Raw genomic sequence first — 21626 nt, 5'->3', positions numbered from 1 at the left:
AGGAAAGGAAAGGAAAGGAAAGGAAAGGAAAGGAAAGGAAAGGAAAGAAGGAAGGAAGGAAGAAAGAAAGAAAGAAAGAAAGAAAGAAAGAAAGAAAGAAAGAAAGAAAGAAAGAAAGAAAGAAGTGAAGGAAGGAAGAAAGGAAGGGAAGGAAGAAGGGAAGGAGGAATGGAGGGAGGGAAGAAGGGAAGGAAGGAAGTTACCATGATCTTAAATCACACTGAGAAGAATAATGATCAACACAAGGGAAGTGGTCTTCCTGATGCTACTCCTGACTTGTTTACTCCTAAACCATATCTTGAATGCTGAGTTCAGTCTGGGAGAATTTATTTTAAGAAAGTCAATGACAATCTGGAGGAGGTCCTATTAAAGTGGTCAGGGCACTGAGAAGAAAATTCTGCCAAGTAAGCAACAGTTAAATGAATTAATGTTGATTGTCCTACAGGCAGCTAAAAGGCACAATGGATAGAATGGCAAGCCTGGAGTTAAGGAAGACTCATCTTCATGAGTTCAAATCCAGCATCAGACACTTACTAACTGTGTTAACCTGGGCAAGTCACTTAACTCTCTTTGCCTTAGTTTTCTCATCTGTAAAATGAGCTAGAGAAGAAAATGGTAAACCACTTCAAGAAACTTTGCCAAGAAAACCCCACAAGAGGTCATAAGGAGTTGGACAAGACTGAAAACAACTGACCAAACACATATCCATACATATATGCCTACAGAAGAGAAGACATAAGGGGATATGTTATCAGTCTTCAAGGATGTGAAGGGAAGTCATCTGGAAGATGGTTTGGACTTGTTTTGCCTTATCCCAGAGGACAGAATGAGAAATAATGGGTAGAAACTGAGATGGTGAAGGGATAAATTAAAGCTTGGAGTAAGGATAGATTTGCTAAAAATCAGTTATCCAAACACAAAATGGGCTGTCTGGAGGTAGTGAATTTTCCTTAATTGGAAAGTCTAAAAGCAAAGGCCAGATGACTATTAGTGTTTACAAAAAGAGGTTTTTTTATTCAGATATGCATTGGACTAGGTGGTCTCTGAGGTCCCCTTTACATCTGGTGTTTTAGTTTGTGAATTTTTCCATTTAGATGGAAGTCCCATGGATAGGGTCCATGCCAAGCCATATCAGCTTCAGCATTCCAGGACTTTAGCTCCTTATCCAACAGATTCAGGGAACTCTTGACCAAGCACTTTTCAAATCTCTAAATGCTGTATACTTTATATGCTAGATGTGCATTATTAATATTATTATAATTTCCATTACTGTGTTTCCAAACCTTACTGATCTCCAAACCCTCATTGGGAGGTTTGGAAAGCTAGAAGGTCCCTCGTCCTAATAACATTTTCTCTTCTAATACTCTTGCCATAACTTAGCTATTCTACCCAACGCTCATTACACCTTTCTCTTCTTGCCCCTAACCCAACACATTCTAAATGATAAGGGTACCTCATCTAGGATCTATTTATAAGGGAAAGGAATAACAAAGTGAAATGTAAAGATTAAGATGGTGACTAGCCAAGGATATGTATTCAGTAAGGATATATTAAGCATCATCTAAGCCAGGCACAGTGTTAAATGCTAGGAATACAAAAGGGGGGGGGGGAAATGAATAGAGCCTGCCCTCAAAAAGCTTACTTTTTTTGTGAGGACAGGGTGTGACAGACAACAGATACACAATCAATAACCTACCAAAAGGTATTTATTAAGTACTTACTATTAGGCACTGAGGGTGCAGGAACAACAACCACAAAAAAAAATGAACATGGCTTGCCCTCAAAGAGTTTCTATTTAACTAAAAGAGATAACACATGCATAACTAAGGATATATAAAATTCAAATATAAATCCAAGACAACTGGGGGAGGGGGACACGAGGAGCTGGGGAGAGGGATCATGTGAAAGGTGACTCTAGAGCTGAACCTTGAAGGAGGCTAGCGATTCTAAGAGGCTGTGGTGAGGAAGGAAGGTGTTCTGGACATGGGGGACAGACTGCGGAAAGGCATGAAAATGATAAGTCTTGTATGAGTAGGAGGAAATCATTATGGTGTGACTGTGGAGTGAGCCACGTCCAGGGCAGAGACTCTGCTTAGCACAGATAGAATGAGAATGCACTTGGTTGGGCCTGTAATCTTCTCTGCATGCAGTTGAATATGTTTGCTGGCATTTCTGTGGTAATCTCTTTTCATCGTTCATAACAGTGAAACCATCACATCTGGACTCCAACACCTTAGGACACAATTATTACATGAAATAAAGGAAAGAGAATGCAAGGAAATGAAGTCAGAAAAAAGGAGCTAGACCCAACAAACTACATACAGAGCAAATCCATTCTCTAGGTGACACTGGCTTAAAGGCACTCATAGGTGGTACCTAGGCTTGCTTAACTACTTGTCAGCTAAATTTCCTGTGGTCTAGCTTGGCCCATGATTCTTTCACTCTCAAGTCTGACACTCTCCACAAGTGTTGAGCAGCCAGTGGGGGACAAAAGATTGAAGATAAGTGGGAGGAGGGATGGTAGAAGGGACAACCTGCTAGAGAAGATGGAATGGAATGGAAGGGGATAGGATCACTTGTACATGTGGAGAGCTTGTTTTGGCAAAGAGAAGGCAACCTGTTCATGTGAGACAGACAAAAGATTGTGGCAGAAAGGATTTTAGTGATGTGAAATGAGAAGAGAAAAAAGGACAGCAAAGACAGACGATGGTAGGAATGACTCAAGGCTGAGGTTGAGAAGGGCAAGACCTTCAATAGGAAAAAGAGACAAGGGGTTTGAGAGAAGAGAGTGATGTAGAGTTGAGTTGGCTTGCCAAGGGGCCAAGATGGGGCAGGGTAGAGAGTGTAGACACTGCAAGCGGGAGGATCTGGGAGGGACTTGAGCAGTTGGAAAATCGGGAGTCAATGTGAAGAAAAAGAACATAGGAGTTAGAGGCAGAGAGAGCGATAGAACAAGAGATTGGGTTCAGATAAGGGAGGTTCAGAGTTCATGACCATGGATCAAAGATATGACCTTCTTTATATGAAGCATGTCAAGTTTGGGGAGGGAGGTGTGGAGGAGCTCTAGAGAGAGTCCATTGGTCCATTGTATAATCCCAGGCTCAGGCTCAGTCAATCAGGTATCCTTCTGTCTACTGGAAGGCTTTCCATTTTTCACCCCCATTCCTACGGAGTTACTTTGCTTGCAAACTATCTCCTCTATATCTGCCTCAAAGAGAAGTTATTATAGGGAACTATCAAATACAGCTCAAGTTTTTTCCCTAAGAGCCAGAAAATAACAATTCAGTCTAACACACCATTCACTCCCAACATTCACAAAAGATGACCCCTTTAATTATAGACCCAACACCAGGAACTCACAGTTCCAAAATAAATCTTTTCATTATTTAGTCATGGATGAGTTCCCAGTAAGACAGTCAGGGTTATAGGCAAGAAAAAGAAATTACAGAACAGTCTTCCATCGCTAGCATTTTCCCTAGAGAGCTCTGCCTCTATTCTAACTTTTTCCCAGCCTTTATTTCCATACTAGAATTTTAAGTTCTGTGAAGGCAGAGACTGTGTTTTATTGTCTCTGTATCTCCAGCACTTAGCAAAATGCCCAATGACTATTGCTGCTTAGTTATTTTCAGTCATATCTGACTCTTCATGACCCCATTTGGGATTTTCTTGGCAGAGATACTGGAGTAGTTTACCATTGTCTTCTCCAGTCCATTATACAGATGAAGAATGGAGGCAAAGAGAGTTATGTGACGTGCCCAGAGTCACACAGCTAGTAAGTGTTTAAGGTTGGATTTGAACTAAGGTATCCCTGACTCCAGGTCTGGTATTTTATTCACTGTGCTACCCAGCTGCCCTGCCTAGGACAAACTCAGCACTTAAGAAATGCTTACAAAATGGAATTCAATTGGCTTTTTCCTCCCAGAAATCTCAATACTTCACTATCACCTTCCATCCTTAGGGCTGGTTACATTATGAAGGCTACAAATACATCCCCCCTTCATTCCCTCCATCCCTGCCCAGCTCCTTCATTGGCACAGCTGTCCTTCCTCTGCTAATTGCTTTCTGAGATAGTCTCATTGAGAGAGAGAAGAGGCTCATCTCAGACTCATAATCCTGTTAGAGATGAAAAGGTGATTGGTGCTCATGTGGCCCGAACGCCCTCTTCATTTATTCTTCTTTAGGATTAGTTTCTATTAGACACCACCACCCCCCTTCTTGGACAGGATCCCAGATGCCATCTCAGTATTTTATCTTTTTCTAGCACACTGGCTCTGGCTGGATGACTTTGTAAGAGACAGCCTCTCCCAAGATGTCTTAGCATTTCCAGAAACCTCTTGAATTTCATTCCTACTCCCAGGCTTATTCAATGTGCAAAAAGAGGATTTCTTGTGTATGTGTGCATGCATGTGTGTATGTGTTTGTGTGCGTGCGTGCGTGTATGTGTGTGCATGCATATGTGTGTTTGAGGGAATGGAGGGAGGAACAATTTTTTCCTCTTAGCCACTAAGAGCTTTTCCTCTGAGGTTACCTTCCATCTACCCTCCATATATCTTGTATGGGCCTAGTTATTTATACATTATTTTCCCCCATTTGAACAAAAGATCCTTGAAATCAAGGATCTTTTTTTGCTTTTCTTTGCTCTCTCAGCTCTTAGGACAATGGGCTGGTACGTAGTAAACCCTTAATAAATATTTGTTGGCTGACTGGCCCCTAGATCTTAATCTCAAGGACACCAGGGAAAGTCACAGATTCCAACCCCAGTGCCTTCTCAGTGGTCTCAGCTACAGTGTTTTAGGGAGATTCAAGGGGGAAGAGGTTGGTAAGTGCTAAGACTCATTAAAAGTGCCAAACTAACTCAGAACAAACCTCTAATTCAGGTCCTCATCATCTCTCACTTCAGCTACCAAAACAACCTCCTAATTATTCTTCCTACCTCGTCTCCCCCTACTCCCAATCCATTCTCCACACAGCTGCCAAAACAACATTCATAAGTATTCCAGTCCTCTGCTCAAGAAGCTTCATTGGCTCCCTATGACCTGGGAAAAAAATCACAAACTCTTCAGATGGGCATTGAAAGTACTTCCCAACCTGACTTTGCTCTACCTTTCCAGGTTGACTGTATATGATTGCCCTTTATGTACTCTCCATTCCAACCAAACTGGCCCATTGACTGATCTTCATTCGTGACACCCCTTCTCTTGCCTTGGCATCTCTGCCCAGGTGGTTTCCTATGCCTGGAGTGATCTCTTTCCTCATCTCCACCTCTGGGAAGCCCCCAAGCTATTTATACTTCTTCACCCAATTTAACTTGGCACTTTCTTTGTGGACGCTCATGTGTCATTCTATGAGCACATTGTTTCCTCCATTAGAATTCAATTTGTATGAGAGTAGGTGATGTTTCCCTTGCATCCCTGACACCCAGGACAGCGACTGCCTCATTGCATGCTTAATACATGCTTGATGGAATGACTGACTAAAGTCACTTCTGGACCAATGGTTCCATGATTCTCTGACATTATCAAGTAGAATGTAAGCTTATGCAGGGCAGCAGTTATTGTCATTTTTTCCTACTATCTTTATGGCTGAGTACAGCATCTGGTACATTGTGGGTGTTCAATAAATACTCATGCATTAACTGATTGTGTCTATATTTCTAGTGCCTAGCACACTACCTGATATACTGTAAGTGCATAAAATATAAATGCTTGTTGGATTGGACTCAAATGGATTAGTCTGGACTAGATTGTATTAGACTGGACTGGGTTAGATTGCATTGAATTAGGCTAGATCAGACTGGGTTGGACTGAACTTTAATGTAATGGATTGTATAGATTGAAATGACTGTATTGGACTGGAAAGGATTGGACTGGTCTGGATTGGTTTGGTTTGGATTGTATTGGACTGGACTATACTAGACTAGGTTGGATTGAATTTTAATGAATCGGATAGACTGAAATGGACTGGATTGGACTAATGGACAGGACTGGATTGAAACTCTCCAGAGAAAGTCGCTCTCCTGAATGTGTGAAGCCAGAATAAATTTCTAGCTATCTGGCAAACAAAGGGGAGCTTTTGACAATAGGAGCAATTTATCAGGGGATGTACTTTCCTTTGGTTACAGAATTGTGAGCTGGGCCTCCCCTCACTGTCCTCACATATTGCTTCTCTCTTCAGCAGGGGGTGGGAGGTGGCCAATCTCTGCCAGACACCAACACATTCCCTTGTTTGCCCTGTGTCGCTGATGTGAATTCATAATACTAGCTGACATTTATGTGGAGTTTCCAGGGTCATGCATTTCTCCCTGACACAGAGGCCCATCTTTTTAACACTCATGTCTTTCTGGTAATGTGTGAAATGGAACATGATCACCTCTGTATAACTGAAGGTGTGGTTTGCCCAGAGGGCAAACTGAAGGCGTGGTTTGCCCAGAGGGCAATGGAGAGGTACATGGTGGATGTGAGCAGGCTGTGGTGCATTGTCAATTAAGGATCATGCAGGAGAAGTGTGAAAGATGTTGTCCAAGAACTGCCTGATCAGAAAAAAAAAAAAAACACTGAGCTGATCGTGTCAAGTGACAAGAGTGAGGGATAAATTGTAGACAGCCAGCAGCCTCCACAGGTATCTGTGAGATGGCAAGGGAAATAAAGCAAGGCCCTTGGAATGTTGAGTGGAGGCCCCTGGTTTCTTGCTGTTGTTTGTTCTTCATTCTCAAAGACGAACATGACCCCATGGATGTGATGCCATGACATGCAAGTGAATTGGATTTAAGTGAGGCAGGGCCATGCAAGTCACCAGCCTCACTGTCTCCTCCAGAGCTGCCTGGGTCCAGTGGCCAGATATAGATCAAGATGACCGGAGACGGCCCCATGGCAAAGTTATAGGAGATCATGGACAAATGCATAGAAGGAATACTAGGCATGGGTGATGTGATCTGCCATGTTAGAGGGAACATCTAGATTGACGAGACCATAGAGATACTGGAATTTTGGAGAATTAATAATTAAAAAGATATTTACAGCTGTCAACTCATTGGTATGCATGTCCTATGCCTAGCTTTCATGTAGTCAGCTAAGTGGTACAGTGGATAGAGCACTAGGCCTGGAATCAAGAAGCCTTGAGTTCAAATCCAACCTCAGACACTTAATAGAAGAGTGACCCTGGTCAAGTCACTTACCATCTTTCTGTCTCAGTTTCCTCAACTATGTAAGGGGATAATAATAACACATACCTTGTAGGATTGTTGTGAGGATAAAATTAGTTAATATTTATAAAGCCTGGCACATAGTAGGGCCTTAATGAATATGTGTTCCCTTCCCTTTACTCTACGTACTCTATGCAGTTTATGGTTAGGGGGAAGGCCCATGGACTGAAATTGCAGAACTTTTGGAACCTCCAAGTACTAAGGGTTACAGATCACTTTATATCCATCATCTCATTTGATTCTCACTTTCTTCCTGACATGTAGGGATATTTCAAAGGGATGTGGATCAAGGCACAGCCTTCTCCCTGAGCTGTAGAACTTGTCAGAATCATCACTTGCACTTTGGGTCCACCAGAGTAAGGCTATTTACAGCCTCACGAATGAATGAAGATTTTATTACTCTTGCTATGGAAGCAGTAGCTTCTCTCCTGAGAACAGATAAGCCAGGGCATGGCTCTTACATTCAGCAAACCTCCTCTGCCCCGGTGCTATGCAGGAACAAGGATGGGGAAAGCAAGGCAATGTGGCCTAGTAGAAACAGCCCTGTTCGTGAAGTCAGGAGAGAAAATGGACCACACATATATCACCAAGAGCGGCAGCTTGTGAGGCAAAATTTGTGACTATAACTGAGTCCCTTGATCTCACTAAATCTCAGTTTCCTTACCTGACAAATGAGAATGATAATACTTCATCATTTACTTCCCTTCTCTGTAAAATAAGGAGGCTGAACTAACCAGCCTCTGAGGTCTATAATCCTTATCTGATCCTCCAAATCTCCTTGGGTCTCAGTTTCCTCATCTGTTAAATGAAGGGGATGATCTGGCTAATTTCTGAGGCGTTTTGTTATTCAGTCATTTTCAATCGTGTCTGACTCTTCATGACCCCATTTGGGGTTTTCTTGGCAAAGATATTAGAGTGTTTTTACATTCCTTTGCCAGCTTATTTTATAGATGAGGAGACTAGGACAAACAGGGTTAAGTGACTTGCCCAGGGTTCCACAGTTAATAAGTGTCTGAGTCTGGATTTGAACTCAGATCTTTCTGACTCCAGGCCCACTGCTCTGTGCACTATGGCACCACACAGCTGCCCTTCTGAGGTTTCATGGTTTAGAATCTACCATACTGTATAGACTCTCAGAGCCCAGTCATATTTAGTGGTTTGGCTAAATGACTTTCAAGATACATTTCATCTTTACGTAATCCTATAACCTCAACTGGTCTCACTTTCCTTCTCTGTAAAATGAGGCGACTGGACTATATGACCTCTGAAATTCCTTCCCTCTTGAGAGGGATCCCTTTGATCTCATGATCTTTCTGGACCCCTGTTTCTTTGTCTGTAAGATGAGAGGGTACATCTCCATGGCTTCTGAGGTGCCTTTGAGTTCTAAAGCTGTATTTCTATGGACTGTAGAGGATCTGCCTCACATGGCTGTTGTGAGAATCAAATTGGATAATGTCTGCCAAGTGCTATATCAATGTCAACTATTATTAGTTATATTACAGGGCAGAGTTTGCTTCAGTGGCACAGAGAGCAAGCAGCAGCTTCTGGAGACTAGAAGAGGAAGACCAGCCCAAGTCAACCCAATTCAATCCAACATGAATTTATTGCATTGGCTCTCCTGCCTGGTAGGCTCTGCATGGATGAGAAGAGTAACAGTCTGGCAAAAACTAGGCATATCAGGTCCATTTGTTGGGTGATACTGAGTGGCCCATGACCAGATGACTTAGCAACCTCAAGAGGCCATGACATTTCTCAATGGGACCTAAAACTCCTCAATCATTCATTATGACAGGATTGTGGATTTAGACCCTGAAGGGACCTTAAAGGGCTTTAGATGAAGGAATTGATGACCAGAGAAATGAAATTACTTCCCCAAGGTCACCTGGCTAGTAAGTGGCAGAGCCTGGGTTTGAACCCAGGTTCTCTGCCTCTAAATCCAGGGTTCTTTCCATTGAACTACAACACCTCCTTTAGACAAGCTCAAATACAGTCCACTATGTCTAGCCCAGCCTGGATTCCTGCCAATGCTTCAAGCTAGTCATTTTTCTGCCCTGTCCCAACTCCAACACACACACACACACACACACACACACACACACACACACACAAGTTTCCTCAACCATAAAATGGGAATAACCTCCAAGGGTTGTTGTGAAATTAAAAAAGAAATATCTGTGAAGCACATAGCATAGTGCTGGCACACAGTAGGTATTTAATAAATGCTTGTTTCCTTCCTTCCTTTTTAGGAATAGTAATCAAATCAGTAGTAGCACTGATTCTGGACAGGGCATGGCTGTTGACTGCCCTATGACTCTAGTCACCAGCCCTGTGATGTCTCAGACCCAAAGACCTTTCCCTAGGCACCATTCCTCCAAATGTGGTGCCTTCCCTATAAGAATGCCCATTCCTTAAAGGTAGAGACTACTGTCTCGCTTTTGTATTTGCACACTTAGCATTCAACTCATTGCCTGTCATGGAGTAAATTTTTAATACATACTTTTTCATAATAATAATAGCTAAGATTTCTATAGCACCTACCATGGTATCTCATTCCATACTCATCACAACCCCATTTTATAGATGAGAAAACAGACAAAGAGAGGCTAAGTGATTTACTCAGAGTTGCACCACTAGTGAGTGTCTGAGGCTGGATTTGGATTCAAGTCTTCCTGAATCCAGGTCCAGCTCTCTCCACTGGCTTACCCGGCTGCCTCATTCACTCATACTGGTAAGATGGTAAATCTCTTGGGGACAGTAACACAGGATTATGGACACAATCAGGAAGGAACCTTAAAGGTTATTCAGTCACCTCCTTCATTTTGTAGCTGAGGAATCTGGAGACCAGAGAAGTCGAATGTCTGAGGAAGACTTTCCACCTCAGGTCCTCTGATTCCAAATCCACCATATATTTTACTATACTAGGCTGGCTCTCTCACCTATAAATTGACTTGGCTCTGTTGGAATTCCCAATTCTCTGTTTCTCTGAGAGATAAAACTATGAAAAAAATTTTCAGGTTAGAATGTCTAAGAGACAGCGTCTTAACACAGTAGGCTCTTAATAAATGCTTACTGGATGGAATTATAACAACAGAGAAGAAGTGAATGGGGAATTGTTTCTTGAATTGCTTTACACCTCTCCACTTCCACTATCACCATTCAATGCTAAAAAATGGTTGTGGTAGGTCAAGTATACCTACTGCAATCTTCCTTTCAATATGAAGTTGTTTAGCAAATCCATTTTTATCATCAATGGTATAAAAGCTGCCCCTCTACTCACACATTCTGAAAGGATGTAGGGCAAGAAGCAAGTGAACCAATGAGATCTTTCCCTAAAAAGTAATGCAGATTATAAGTATCTTGAGGGTAGTTAACTCTGTCTTCATATTGGGCAAACCCAGTGTAAACCCAGGCAATGACATTTACTCAGATAAGCAGGCTAGGCAGCCCAGACTTGTTAAAGTCAATGGGAAAACGGAAAGCCACAGCAGGTTTAGTCCTTGGCTCTCAGTCTAATGCAGTAAGACATGCATCCTTCCCCCAACAGACTTCCTACCTAGCACACTTGTTTTCTCAGCATCATCCCAATGACAAACCCGAGGCAAGGTCTAAGCTTTGCTGACAGCATCTTCCCCTCCCAAGGACACACAGTGAGGAAAGGATCTGACAGTGAAAGCCTAGTAATGAGAATCCCAGTCCCTGATGTGCACCAAGACCCCAGCTCAATTTTGGAGAAGCAAATGGACCATGTGTCACTAATCAGTGCAAATCATGAGGCTGAACCAAGCCTTTCTCTGTGGACCTCTGGAGTCTATCATAACTGCTGCCAACACCAGACCAGCTCTTTGAGGTGGGAAGATCAGAATAAGGGAATTAAATAAACATTGGAAATTGGAATTGTCTTCAAACTACAGACACAACTTGGTGAGATTTAAAAGTGATTCACTACAGTTGACAGGATAGGTGAATAGTGATCAGTCTACAAGCAACAGGCTGTTATTGAGCCCATTTGTGAAAAGTTCTGGGAACATAAAGACAGAGGGGCTATTTTCTAAATAGCAATGAATAATAATGACAATTAGTTATCATTGAGTCATTTCTATCATGTCCAGCTTTTCATGATCCCATTCGCAATTCTGAAGTGTTTTGCCATTTCCTTCTCCAGCTTATTTGACAGATAAGAAAACTAAGGCAAACAGGTTAAGTGAATTGCCTAGAGTCACACAGCTAGTAAGTAAGTAAGTATCTGAGGTTAGATTTGAACTCATGAAGACGAATCTTCCTGATTCCAAGTCCAGTGGTCTATCCACTGGGTCACCTAGCTGCCCTAATAACAGTAATAGCTAAAATTTATATAGTGCTTTAAGGTTTGTAAATGCTTGACATATATTATTTCATTCGAGCCTGACTACAACATTGTGAGGTGGGTATTACTGTTATCTCCTTTTTCAAGGCAACTTAGGTCAATAAACATTTCTTTAGCACCTATATGTACCAAGTACTATGTGCTAAGCAGTAGGGATACAAAGAAAGGAAAAAAATAAAAAAATAAGAAGCACTCACTTCCTTCAAGGAGTTCACAATGTAATGGGGAAGATAATATTTAAACTTATTTATATGTAGATATGTATATAAAAATATACATAAATGAAAACTATATACAAATAAGATATATCCAGGATGGTAATAATCATTATTAATAATAATAGTTAATATTTATATAACAACATGTGCAAGACATCGTGCTAAGAGTACAAATATTATCTTATTTTATCCTCACAACAACCCTTGGAGATAGATGTCTCCAAAATTGTCTCTATTTTACAATTGAAGAAACTGAGGCAGATAGAAATTAAGTGACTTGCCCAAGGTCACACAGTTAGTAGATACTATCAGAGTCATCTGCAGCTCTGTGCTAGGGAGAAACACTGAAAATTGGCCTGTAGGGAAAGCTTGGTCTATCCCTTCTTACAGCACCATTCAGAAAACTCAGTCTCATATCCTCAAAAGCATTCTGGAGAAAGAGAAAGGGAATGAGACAAAAGACAAAAGATTACTTGGATATACTTCACATCCCATCCAGCCACCCACCCCAACTATTTTCTTGTTACCAGCTCTGGAGATATGTGCTCCAGAACTCTAGACCACCAGAGTTCATGCCCTGAGGAACTTAATACACTCAGATTTGGGATTAATGCATTCAGCTTTTGGCTAAGCTGTCCTGATTCCTGAATGGGTGTATAAAAAATTATGGCGATTATTATAACCACTATGCCCAATCCCAGGGCAGATCTTGTTTCATACCTCATTCAGGGGCCACCTGGTCACCTTCTAGTCTGTCCACAGTACCCTGTGAGGTACACGGGGTTTCCCCTAGCAGAATATATGTTCCTTGGAGGCAGGGATCGTCTGTGTTTTGTATCTCCCTTTTGTATTCCCCTTTGAGGGAGTTTGAGAAATGGAACCCCCATGACACCTAGTTACCAGAGAGTTGGCACATAAATGTATAATGAATGCTTTTATTCATTCAAAAGGGCAAATAATAATATATGATAATATGATATATATAAATAATCATATATGTTTCAAGATTTACAAAGTACTTTATATATGTTATCTTGATTTGACCCTCACAACACCTTTGTGAAGTAGAGTCTATTATCCCCATTTTACAGATGAGGAATGTGAGGTAAAGAGAGGTTAAGTGGCTTATAATTACTATAAGTGTAGCTACTTCACATCTTAGGCAGTATTTGAACTCAGTTCTTTCTGATTCCAACTCAAACACTCTACCCATTGAATCAATTAGCTGCCAAAGTCATCAAAAGGAAGGTGTTGCTTTTACTTGGTAGCTGTAGACTGAGGGTAGGGGGTGATGAGACATTCATTGTCACATATATTCAATGAAATTCACTGAAACTCCATATACCAACAACAACAGCTAGCATTCATAGAGCATTTTAAGGTTTGCAAAGTGCTTTTCAAACATTACCTCATTTGATATAAAGAACACTTTCTGGCAATTACAATTGCCCAAATTGGGATGGGCTGCCCTAGGAAATGGTGGGTTTTCTTTCTCTGCAGGTCTTCAAACAAAGATAATATGATGAGTAGTTGGGTACTTTGGGTATGTTATGGGAGAAAATCTTTTTTGTGTATGGCCATTGAGGTCCCTCCTAACTCTAGGATTCTCCAAAATAACTAGTTATTGAAAAGAGATTTCACTATTCCCACAAGTAACTAAATATTTCAACCTTTTGAAGAAAAGTGATGTTCTTGACCCACTGTCAGGCAACTTGCCTCCCTGTAGTGAGGTGGGACTTTCAGGGATTCCATACAATCTCCTCACTCTCTTATCAGCCTTCCTTATGACTAAAGATATACATTTGGGAGATGTCTGGGCATGGGGTTGGCAATGTAGCATATGGCCAAGAAACAGAGAGAAGAAAATGAGTCTTGACTAGAATCAAATCTTCAATTCAATTCAACCAAAGTTTATTGAGCGTGCACTGTGTGTGAGACCCATGGGTTATCACTGTGAACCTTTGAAAGTCATCCAAAATGGAGCAAAGCACCAGCCACTGGCTACATTTACATGTGTTTACATATATTTGCATAACCACCTCTAACTTCCCACTCTTACATTGGTATAGGCTGCTCTGTTTCCCAACAGGGGAAAAAAGATCCCTTGCTGATAATATTCCTGTCAACTCATAATCAGGGCAAGATGGCAGCCTTGGCTAACTCATTAGCAGGGTTCAGATCAATAGAACACGCTGCCTGCTTCTTGCCAGAAATTTGAGCCTCTGCAGCCCTACCCAAGAAAGCTCTGTCTTCTGATGTGAATCGGTCTGCTTCACTGGTTTCTTTCTTCTAAAGGCTGAGTCAAAAACAGTCACCTACTGCTGCAGTTCATCAATCAGGGCTCTCACAGAACCACACAGATGAGGGGTCTGTTGTCAATCTTTACGGGTCAGATCTATCCTTCATCGCCAGTCTCCCTGGCTGCACTTCAGATATATGCTTCAGGCCAGACTTTGGCCAGGATTTTATTTATAATAAATTTGAACAACAAAATTATAATAAATTCAAAATGAGAAGATAAGGAAAGGAGAGGATGGGTTGAGAAGGAAGGAAGGAAGGAAGGAAGGAAGGAAGGAAGGAAGGAAGGAAGGTGGAAAGAGGGAAGGAAGGAAGGAAGGAGGGAAGGAAGGAAGGAAAAATGTTAATAAAAGTTTACTATGTGCTAAGTGCTAGAGACACAAATACAAGTGAGCAAAACAATCTCTGCCCTCAAGGAGTTTATATTCTGGTGTGGGAAAGTAACCTGTAAAGGGAGTTTAAATAACTGAAGGGTTGGGAAGGGTGGAAAGTACCTGTATGCACTCAGCAGCATGGTTTGGAAATGACTTGGAAGTAACAGAGAGGCCTGTTTCTGAGTTAGAGAAGGTGGAGGCCCAATCATCAGAACCAGAGTCTCAAAGGAAGAGTTCAGGATTGGGTGGAAAGGCAATACAGAGGATAGGCAGAGTGTAATTCACAATTTTTACATCTGAAACAATTGGCATCAGGAATGGATACCCCAGATTATGGCCACCAGGAACATAATGACATCATGGGTTACTAAACTTCTGAAGAGAGAGAACGTTCTCCCAGTACAAAGCTTATACTACCTTAGAGATATGGTGATCAAAGGAATAGACATATGGCTGGGACTCTGGTGTCAGCCCCTTATAAATTTCCTAACCTATAGCAATGCCCTATGACCCTACCCTAGTTATAGTTCTACTTTAGTTATGCAAAGTGGAACTTCTGTAGGTTCTATAATAGATTCTATAACCTAATTGGCTTTTCCATGAAGGATTCCAGGATTTGGAGATGGTAGGAACATTTAAGATCCTCTCCACACTATTTCACAGCCAGATAAAATGAGACATAAAAAAAGAATTAATCTACTCTCTTTCATAAAGTGCCAGTTACTAACTGGTACCTTACAGCTGTGACTCCATTACCACTATCCTTTGCTAGGCTAATATAGTTAATAATCTGTGCCTATATGGATCACAAAATTTGAGAGTTGGAAGGGGCAATTGATCCAATCCATACATGAAAAGGAATCCCTGTAAAGCATGCCCATCCTCTAGAAGACCTTCAAGGAGGAGAACTCCACTCACCTGGAATGGAGACAGATCATTCCATTTGGGGACAGTTGTCTTTGTTAAGAAATATTTCCTGACTTTAAGGCTAATTGGTCTCTTTGCAACTTCCACCCATCGTTTCTATTCTTGCCCTCTGGGGCCAAGCAGAACAAATCTAATCAACTATCATGGAGTCCCCGAGTTTGGTGTTCTTCAAGCTAAACATTCCCACTTCCTTCGAGTCATTTCATATGATATGATCTTGAGAAATGTCACCATTTTGATTACCCTCCTCTGAACATTCTCCTCCTTATCAATGTCCTTCTTAAATCATGGCATCTGGGACTGAACATAATAATCCAGATGAGATTTGATCAGGGCAGAATATAATGAGACTACCACCTTCTTCCTGAAAGCTGAGCTCCTCTTAAAGAAATTCAAATTTATACTAGATTTTTTGACTCTAACATGTCATATTGAGCTTGCATTCCACTTAACCCCCTTAACCTTTTTTCAAACAAAATGATGCCTAACTATGCCTCTCCAATGCTATGCTGGGGAAACTGATTTTCTGAACCCAAAGGTAAGAGTTTGCATTTATCTCTGTTCAATTCCATCCTCTTAGATTCAGCATAATACATAATAACCTTTCAAGATCTTTTAGGATCCTGGGTCTTTCACCCAGTGTGTTAGTCAGCCCTCCTAGTTTGGTGTCATTCCCAGATTCCATAAACATCCTCTGTATGCCTCCCTCTAAGTCATGATAAAAACTATTAAACAGCACCAAGAACAGATCCCTGGGGCACTCATTTGGAGATTTCTTTGCCAAGGTGACACCAAAGTATTAACGATGACTCTTAAAGTAGAACCATTCAACCAATTCCAAATCCATCTAATTGTATTGCTTTCTAGGCCACATCTCTCCATCTTTTCTAAGAACAGTATGAGCTATTTTATCAAATATATGACTAAAGTCTAGGCAAAGCATATCTATGGCATTCTCCTCATCTCCCAGTTTAATAACCCTGTCAAAAAAAGAAATCAGGTTAGTCTGGCATGACGTATTCTCGAAGAAGCCATGTAGCTTTTTGTAATCACAGCTTCTTTTTCTGGATACTCCGTTCCTTGAATGGTCCATTCTAGAATTTCCCCAGGAATAGATCTCACAGGAGGGTTTTGGTACAATTAATCCACACCAAAAAAAAAGATAATCCACAATTAATCCACAAAAAAGGTATGTTTTTGGCCACTTACTGTTCCTGGCTCGAATCGGAAACTGATCAGAAGTAAGATCTGTGCCACCAGAATGGCAAAGGACAAGTTGGCATGGATATGGTAGCGCTGGTTTCGGATGGTACTGACTGAGCTGGAGGGAACAAAAATGAAGCAAAGATGACAATCAGAATGAGATCACGAATCTACTGGCTCATTTCCTGACTTCTTATAAGCTAACACTAGAAGGCCATCCAGGTCAAACCCTTCATTTTACAGATGGGAAAACTGAGACCCAGGAAAGTGAGGTGACTTGACTAAGGTCACACAGGGAGTGAATATTAGAAGTAGAATTTGAACCCAAGTTCTTGGATCTATCATAGTAGTGAAGTATTCTACTACTACTGTGAACTTGCTAAAGATAATGGTTTTTTAAGTGGTTTTATTAAGAGATGAAAACAAAGAAGTCATAGTTACTTACCCCAGTCCCTAAGTGCCCATTTCGATGTCAAAGATATCATGGGAGTTCCAATCTAGACCCCTCTTCACCCCTGACAGGAATAATATATTCCAGACCCAAGGGTAGATCCTTTTGGCCTCTTTAGGGCTTCTTTGACTCTATCATCAGGGATGTCTACTCCCAGCCCTTTCCATGGGGAGGACATGGGGAACATAATGACATGGGATGTAGCTGGGCCTCTGATGGTGGGAATTGTATATGCTCCCAGAATGTTTTCTTTTGTTTTGTTTCCCCCTGTTAATCCAGGGTGAATAAGTAGGATAAATTAAAAAGCAAAAAGAAATCAGCCATAAGTGGCCCTGTCCAGTGTCTCCTGAGTAATTTGAAAAGACAGGAAGATGCTAAGGGGCAGAGGGGGGGAAGGGAGGATAATGCATTACTCCAGGAATAAACCTCATCTGTATGCAAAAAATGAAGCATCACCAAACTGCAAGTCAATCCTTTAAAATGATGAAGTTCCATCACTGGAAACAGGAAAGGCATGGAAAGAACTTGCCTGATTCCTTGCCATATAACCTGAGGCTATGTGATGCCAGACAGTAACATAATGCTTCAGAGGTCCCATGTACCCCAATATCTAGGAAATGCCTAGTCTAATTAATGAGGGGCAGCCCAGGGTAGGGAAAACAACATTGGATTTGGAGTCAGATAATTTAGCGTAAATCCCACTTCAGCTACTTGCTTACCCACATGACCTTGAGAAAGTCACTGACCTTCTGTAGGCCCGAGGGTCTCCATATATAAAATGAAGGGTTTGAACCAGAGGGTTTCTGGAAGGTCCCTCCCAGTTTTAATATTCTGTGCTCCAAGGGCCCTCCCAGATCTGACATTTTCTGTTCTAAAGACCTGCCCAGCTCTGATATTCTCTGTTCTAAGGATCCTTCTCATTCTTCTTCTGTGATTCTGCTCTCCACTGGCATCCAGATCATAGGAGTTAGAGTCATAAAAGGACTTTAGAGATCATCCAATATAATTGGAAGGCATTCAGAGGAAGACAACAATGAGAAAGGATTTTGGCTTCGTGGAAAGTGTCTCAGTGGCTAGAGTGCTGGGCCTAGAATCAGGAAGATCTAAGTTTAAATCTGGCCTCAAACACTTACCAACTGTGTGACCATGGGTAAATCACTTACCCTGTTTGCCTCCGTTTCCTCATTTGTAAAACGGGGATGATAATAATCTCACTTACCTCCCAGGGTTGTTGTGAGGATTAAATGAGATAATTATAAAGTGCTTAGCACAGGTTTCCAAGCAAAGTTTGGGTGACTACTTGGTGGGTAAGCGGAAGAATGTATTCTTGATCAAGTGTGAGTTGAACTGGGGAGTCCAGCTCTGACATTCTGAGATCTGGGAACTCCATCATTTAAGAGGAGAAACAAAGATCTAGAGAAGTCATCTGCCCAGCTGAAACACAGATGAAACCACACTTGGTGCAGAAGGCTGTCCTCTGGGGTCATCTCCCATTCACGCTGTATATAGCTTATACCTAGCTGTTTATATAGTGGCTTTCTATTGGCTGCTCCATTAGAATGGGAGCCTCTTGAGGGCAAGAACTGTGTCTTTGCCCTTCTTTGTACCCCCAGTGCTTAGTTCAATGCTTGGCACCAATAAACACTTAATAACAGATGCTTGTTAAAACTAATTGACTGACAGAGTGAATGGCAGATTCTGGATTTGAACCTGGTCTTCAGTTCTAGAAAACTAGAACAGTTAACCATTATGAGTAATGGTAATTATGAATAATCTCTCTCTCTCTCTCTCTCTCTCTCTCTCTGTCTCTCTCTGTCTCTCTGTCTCTGTCTCTCTCTCTCCTCAATCTCCCTCTCTTCTCAATCTCTCTCTCATATCTCAATCTCTCTCTCCATATATACACATATGTATGTGTGTGTGTGTGTGTATATTACTATGTGCTAAATGCTTTTCCATTATTATCTTATTAAGTTTTCAGAACACTCCAGAGAGGTAGGTGCTATTATGATGATATTCATTTTACAGATGAGGAAACAGGCAAGCAGAGGTTAAGCATCTGACCTGGGGATACACAGCTAGAAAGTGTCTGAGGCCACATCTGAATTCAGGTCCTCCTGACTCTAAGCCCAGCCCACTGCACCATCTTGTTGCATCAAACAGCAAATGAGGATTTTTCCAGACTTTCTCTCCCATCCCATCTGTACTGAGCTTCTATTTTCAGCTCTTAATGCTCCTCTATCCCTAAAACCTTTTCCCCAGTGGCTGCTCCAGGAAATTTTCCTAATACCTCAAACTCATCTTCCCTCTCCCTTCAGCCAGGAAAGGAATATGTTTGTGCGTGTGTGTTCGTGGGGATGTGGGGTGGTATCTGACTGGGTCCAAATGCCCCAGGTGCTCTGAAGGGCAGGGGCAGACCTAGGGCTTAGGGATGCTGATAAACTGTCCAGCTTCTTCATCAGACAGGTTCCCATGAAGCCAATGTGTCTCTGCTTGGCACTGAGTCCCTCACAGGCTCCAACCCAACTACAAGTATCTCCAAGGGAACAAGAAGAATGGGGAGGGGCTGCCATACTCCAGAAGTCAGAGTAGTTCAACACCCAGTTTGTTATGGGGGGGGGGTAGAGATAAACTCTGCACAATAGGAAGATGTTAAATACTCAGGAACAGATGTGAAACTCATTTCTTTGCCACTATTCAGATGTTAATAAAAGCACCATAATTTCACCTGTGATAGGCAGCCCTGATAGGTAATAACATGCACGCTGCATCTCTGGTTGGCGGCCAGACAGCACAACTATTTTCTCTCCACATTCTCATTCCTGATTCTTCCCTTCTCAGTTTCCCCCCACTGCTTCCATTTACTCCTGAGACTGAGGAACTCACATCCCAGTGAGTGACAGAGTCCACAAGATGCTGTTCATCTCCACTGTCCAACAGTAAGACCCTCAAAATTGAATTGTTCCACTAGGCCATTTGGGGGCAAATAGTCCTGGAAGATGGCAGTGAAGTGATTACTGACCCAAAGAGGCCCCTAAAGGTGGCTGGTTAGGACGGGGCCACACTCCCATGGCATCCTGACTACAGAGGCCCAAAGCTGACCAGGGAGAAATAACCAGGAGTCTTGAACTTGACCCAGACTGGGTTTCCAGATAACAATAGAGCCCAGGAAGGAAGAGGGAAGGGTGGAGGAAACAGACAAAGGAGACAGTAGAGAAACTGTCTGACTCTGGTGAGATTTTTGAAATCATATAGTTTGAATCTCATAATAATAATAACAATAACTAGTATTTATATAGCATTTCAAGGTTTGTGATTATATATATATATTATATATATTGATGGCATCTGATCTATTTAGCTTTGGCTCCACTGACAGATCTATAGAAAAGAAACAGTGGGTTGGAAGGGTAGGGGAGGGGGTGGGATAAAAAACAAATCTGAAAATCATAGGATCCTAGCTGTAGAAGGATATTTAACCTAACCCTGTCATTTGACAGGTGAGGAAAATGGGACCCAGTGAGGTTAATGGTTTGCCCCAAATAACCCAGGAAGTAAATACCAGAGATGGAACTCAAACCTGGTCTTCTGACTCTGAGAACCATAGATTAGAAAAGAGTGTAATATTTGCCATGGGAATCCCAATCAGCAAGTATTTCTGAGCATCTATTATGTGCTCTAGGCTCTACGCTAGGAGTTAAGAATACAAATACAAGAAATGAAACAATCTCTGCACTCAAGAAGCTTAGTTACATTCTCACATAATTAGAATAATTCACATAATCCTTTCCAAAACAGTCTGAGTTATACATAGCTATTTTCCATCCCTGCCCATAGCCTTCTCTCCTGGGTATCAAATCAAGAAGGTTATAAAATGGCTTATAGATTTAGGGCAGGAAAAGATCTTAGAGGTCATCAAACCCTCCCCCTCATTTTGTAGAGGAGGTGGGAGAGTGCTTTGCCCAAGGTCACACAGCTAATATGTGTCCCAGTCAGGGCTGGAACTCCAGGACCTCCAAAGCCAGTGTTTTTCCATGATGCCACAGTGACTCCCTGGGGCCATTTTCCTCACTCTGATGGTAGCACATGGTATGATGGAAATTCTCTTAAATAAGAGCTTAGCACAATGCCTGGTACTTAGTAGATACTTAACAAATGGTTATTGAATGAATGAAAAGTCAGACAGTCAGTCTTTGAACTGAGGTCATCTGATTCCGAATTAAATATTCCTTTCATGGAACTGCTCCTTAGCAACCCTGCCTCCTGACAGAGTTGGTCCAGAGTTCAGCATCCAGAGTTTTGAGACTACAAGGGACCTCTGACATCAATGAATTCAATCTCCTCATTTTACAGAAGTGGAAACTGAGACCCAGGGAAGTGCTCAAGGTCACACAAGTTAGGACCACAGAATTTTAGATCTAGAACATTAAGGGTCCTCAGGAACTAGTTAACCAAATGTCAATATTTTACAAATGAGGAAACTGTGACCCAGGGAGGTCAGATGATTTGCCCAAGGTCACTTGAATCCTGGTCCTTCTGACTTCAATGCCTTAGCCTTTTCCCAATTAGAATTCCCAATTTCCCAATAAGAAAT

General features: G+C 41.7%; 1 protein-coding gene across 2 annotated transcripts in view; it reads right to left on the bottom strand.

Moving 5' to 3' along the window:
* The window catches only part of LOC138170670 (adhesion G-protein coupled receptor D1-like), a 476753-nt gene that overhangs the window by 121969 nt on the left and 333158 nt on the right, over positions 1–21626 (bottom strand). For both annotated transcript variants that reach the window (XM_069100393.1, XM_069100969.1), the window contains one exon: positions 16591–16702. In XM_069100393.1, the coding sequence (XP_068956494.1) occupies positions 16591–16702 (112 nt within the window). The remainder of the gene's footprint in view (positions 1–16590; positions 16703–21626) is intronic.

The sequence above is a fragment of the Petaurus breviceps genome, unplaced genomic scaffold (assembly GCF_028583685.1).
Source record: "Petaurus breviceps papuanus isolate PSGF00001 unplaced genomic scaffold, PetGlider_PUasm1.0 100, whole genome shotgun sequence".
NCBI classification, from domain to species: domain Eukaryota; kingdom Metazoa; phylum Chordata; class Mammalia; order Diprotodontia; family Petauridae; genus Petaurus; species Petaurus breviceps.
This window is presented reverse-complemented; position numbering and strand designations above follow the sequence as displayed.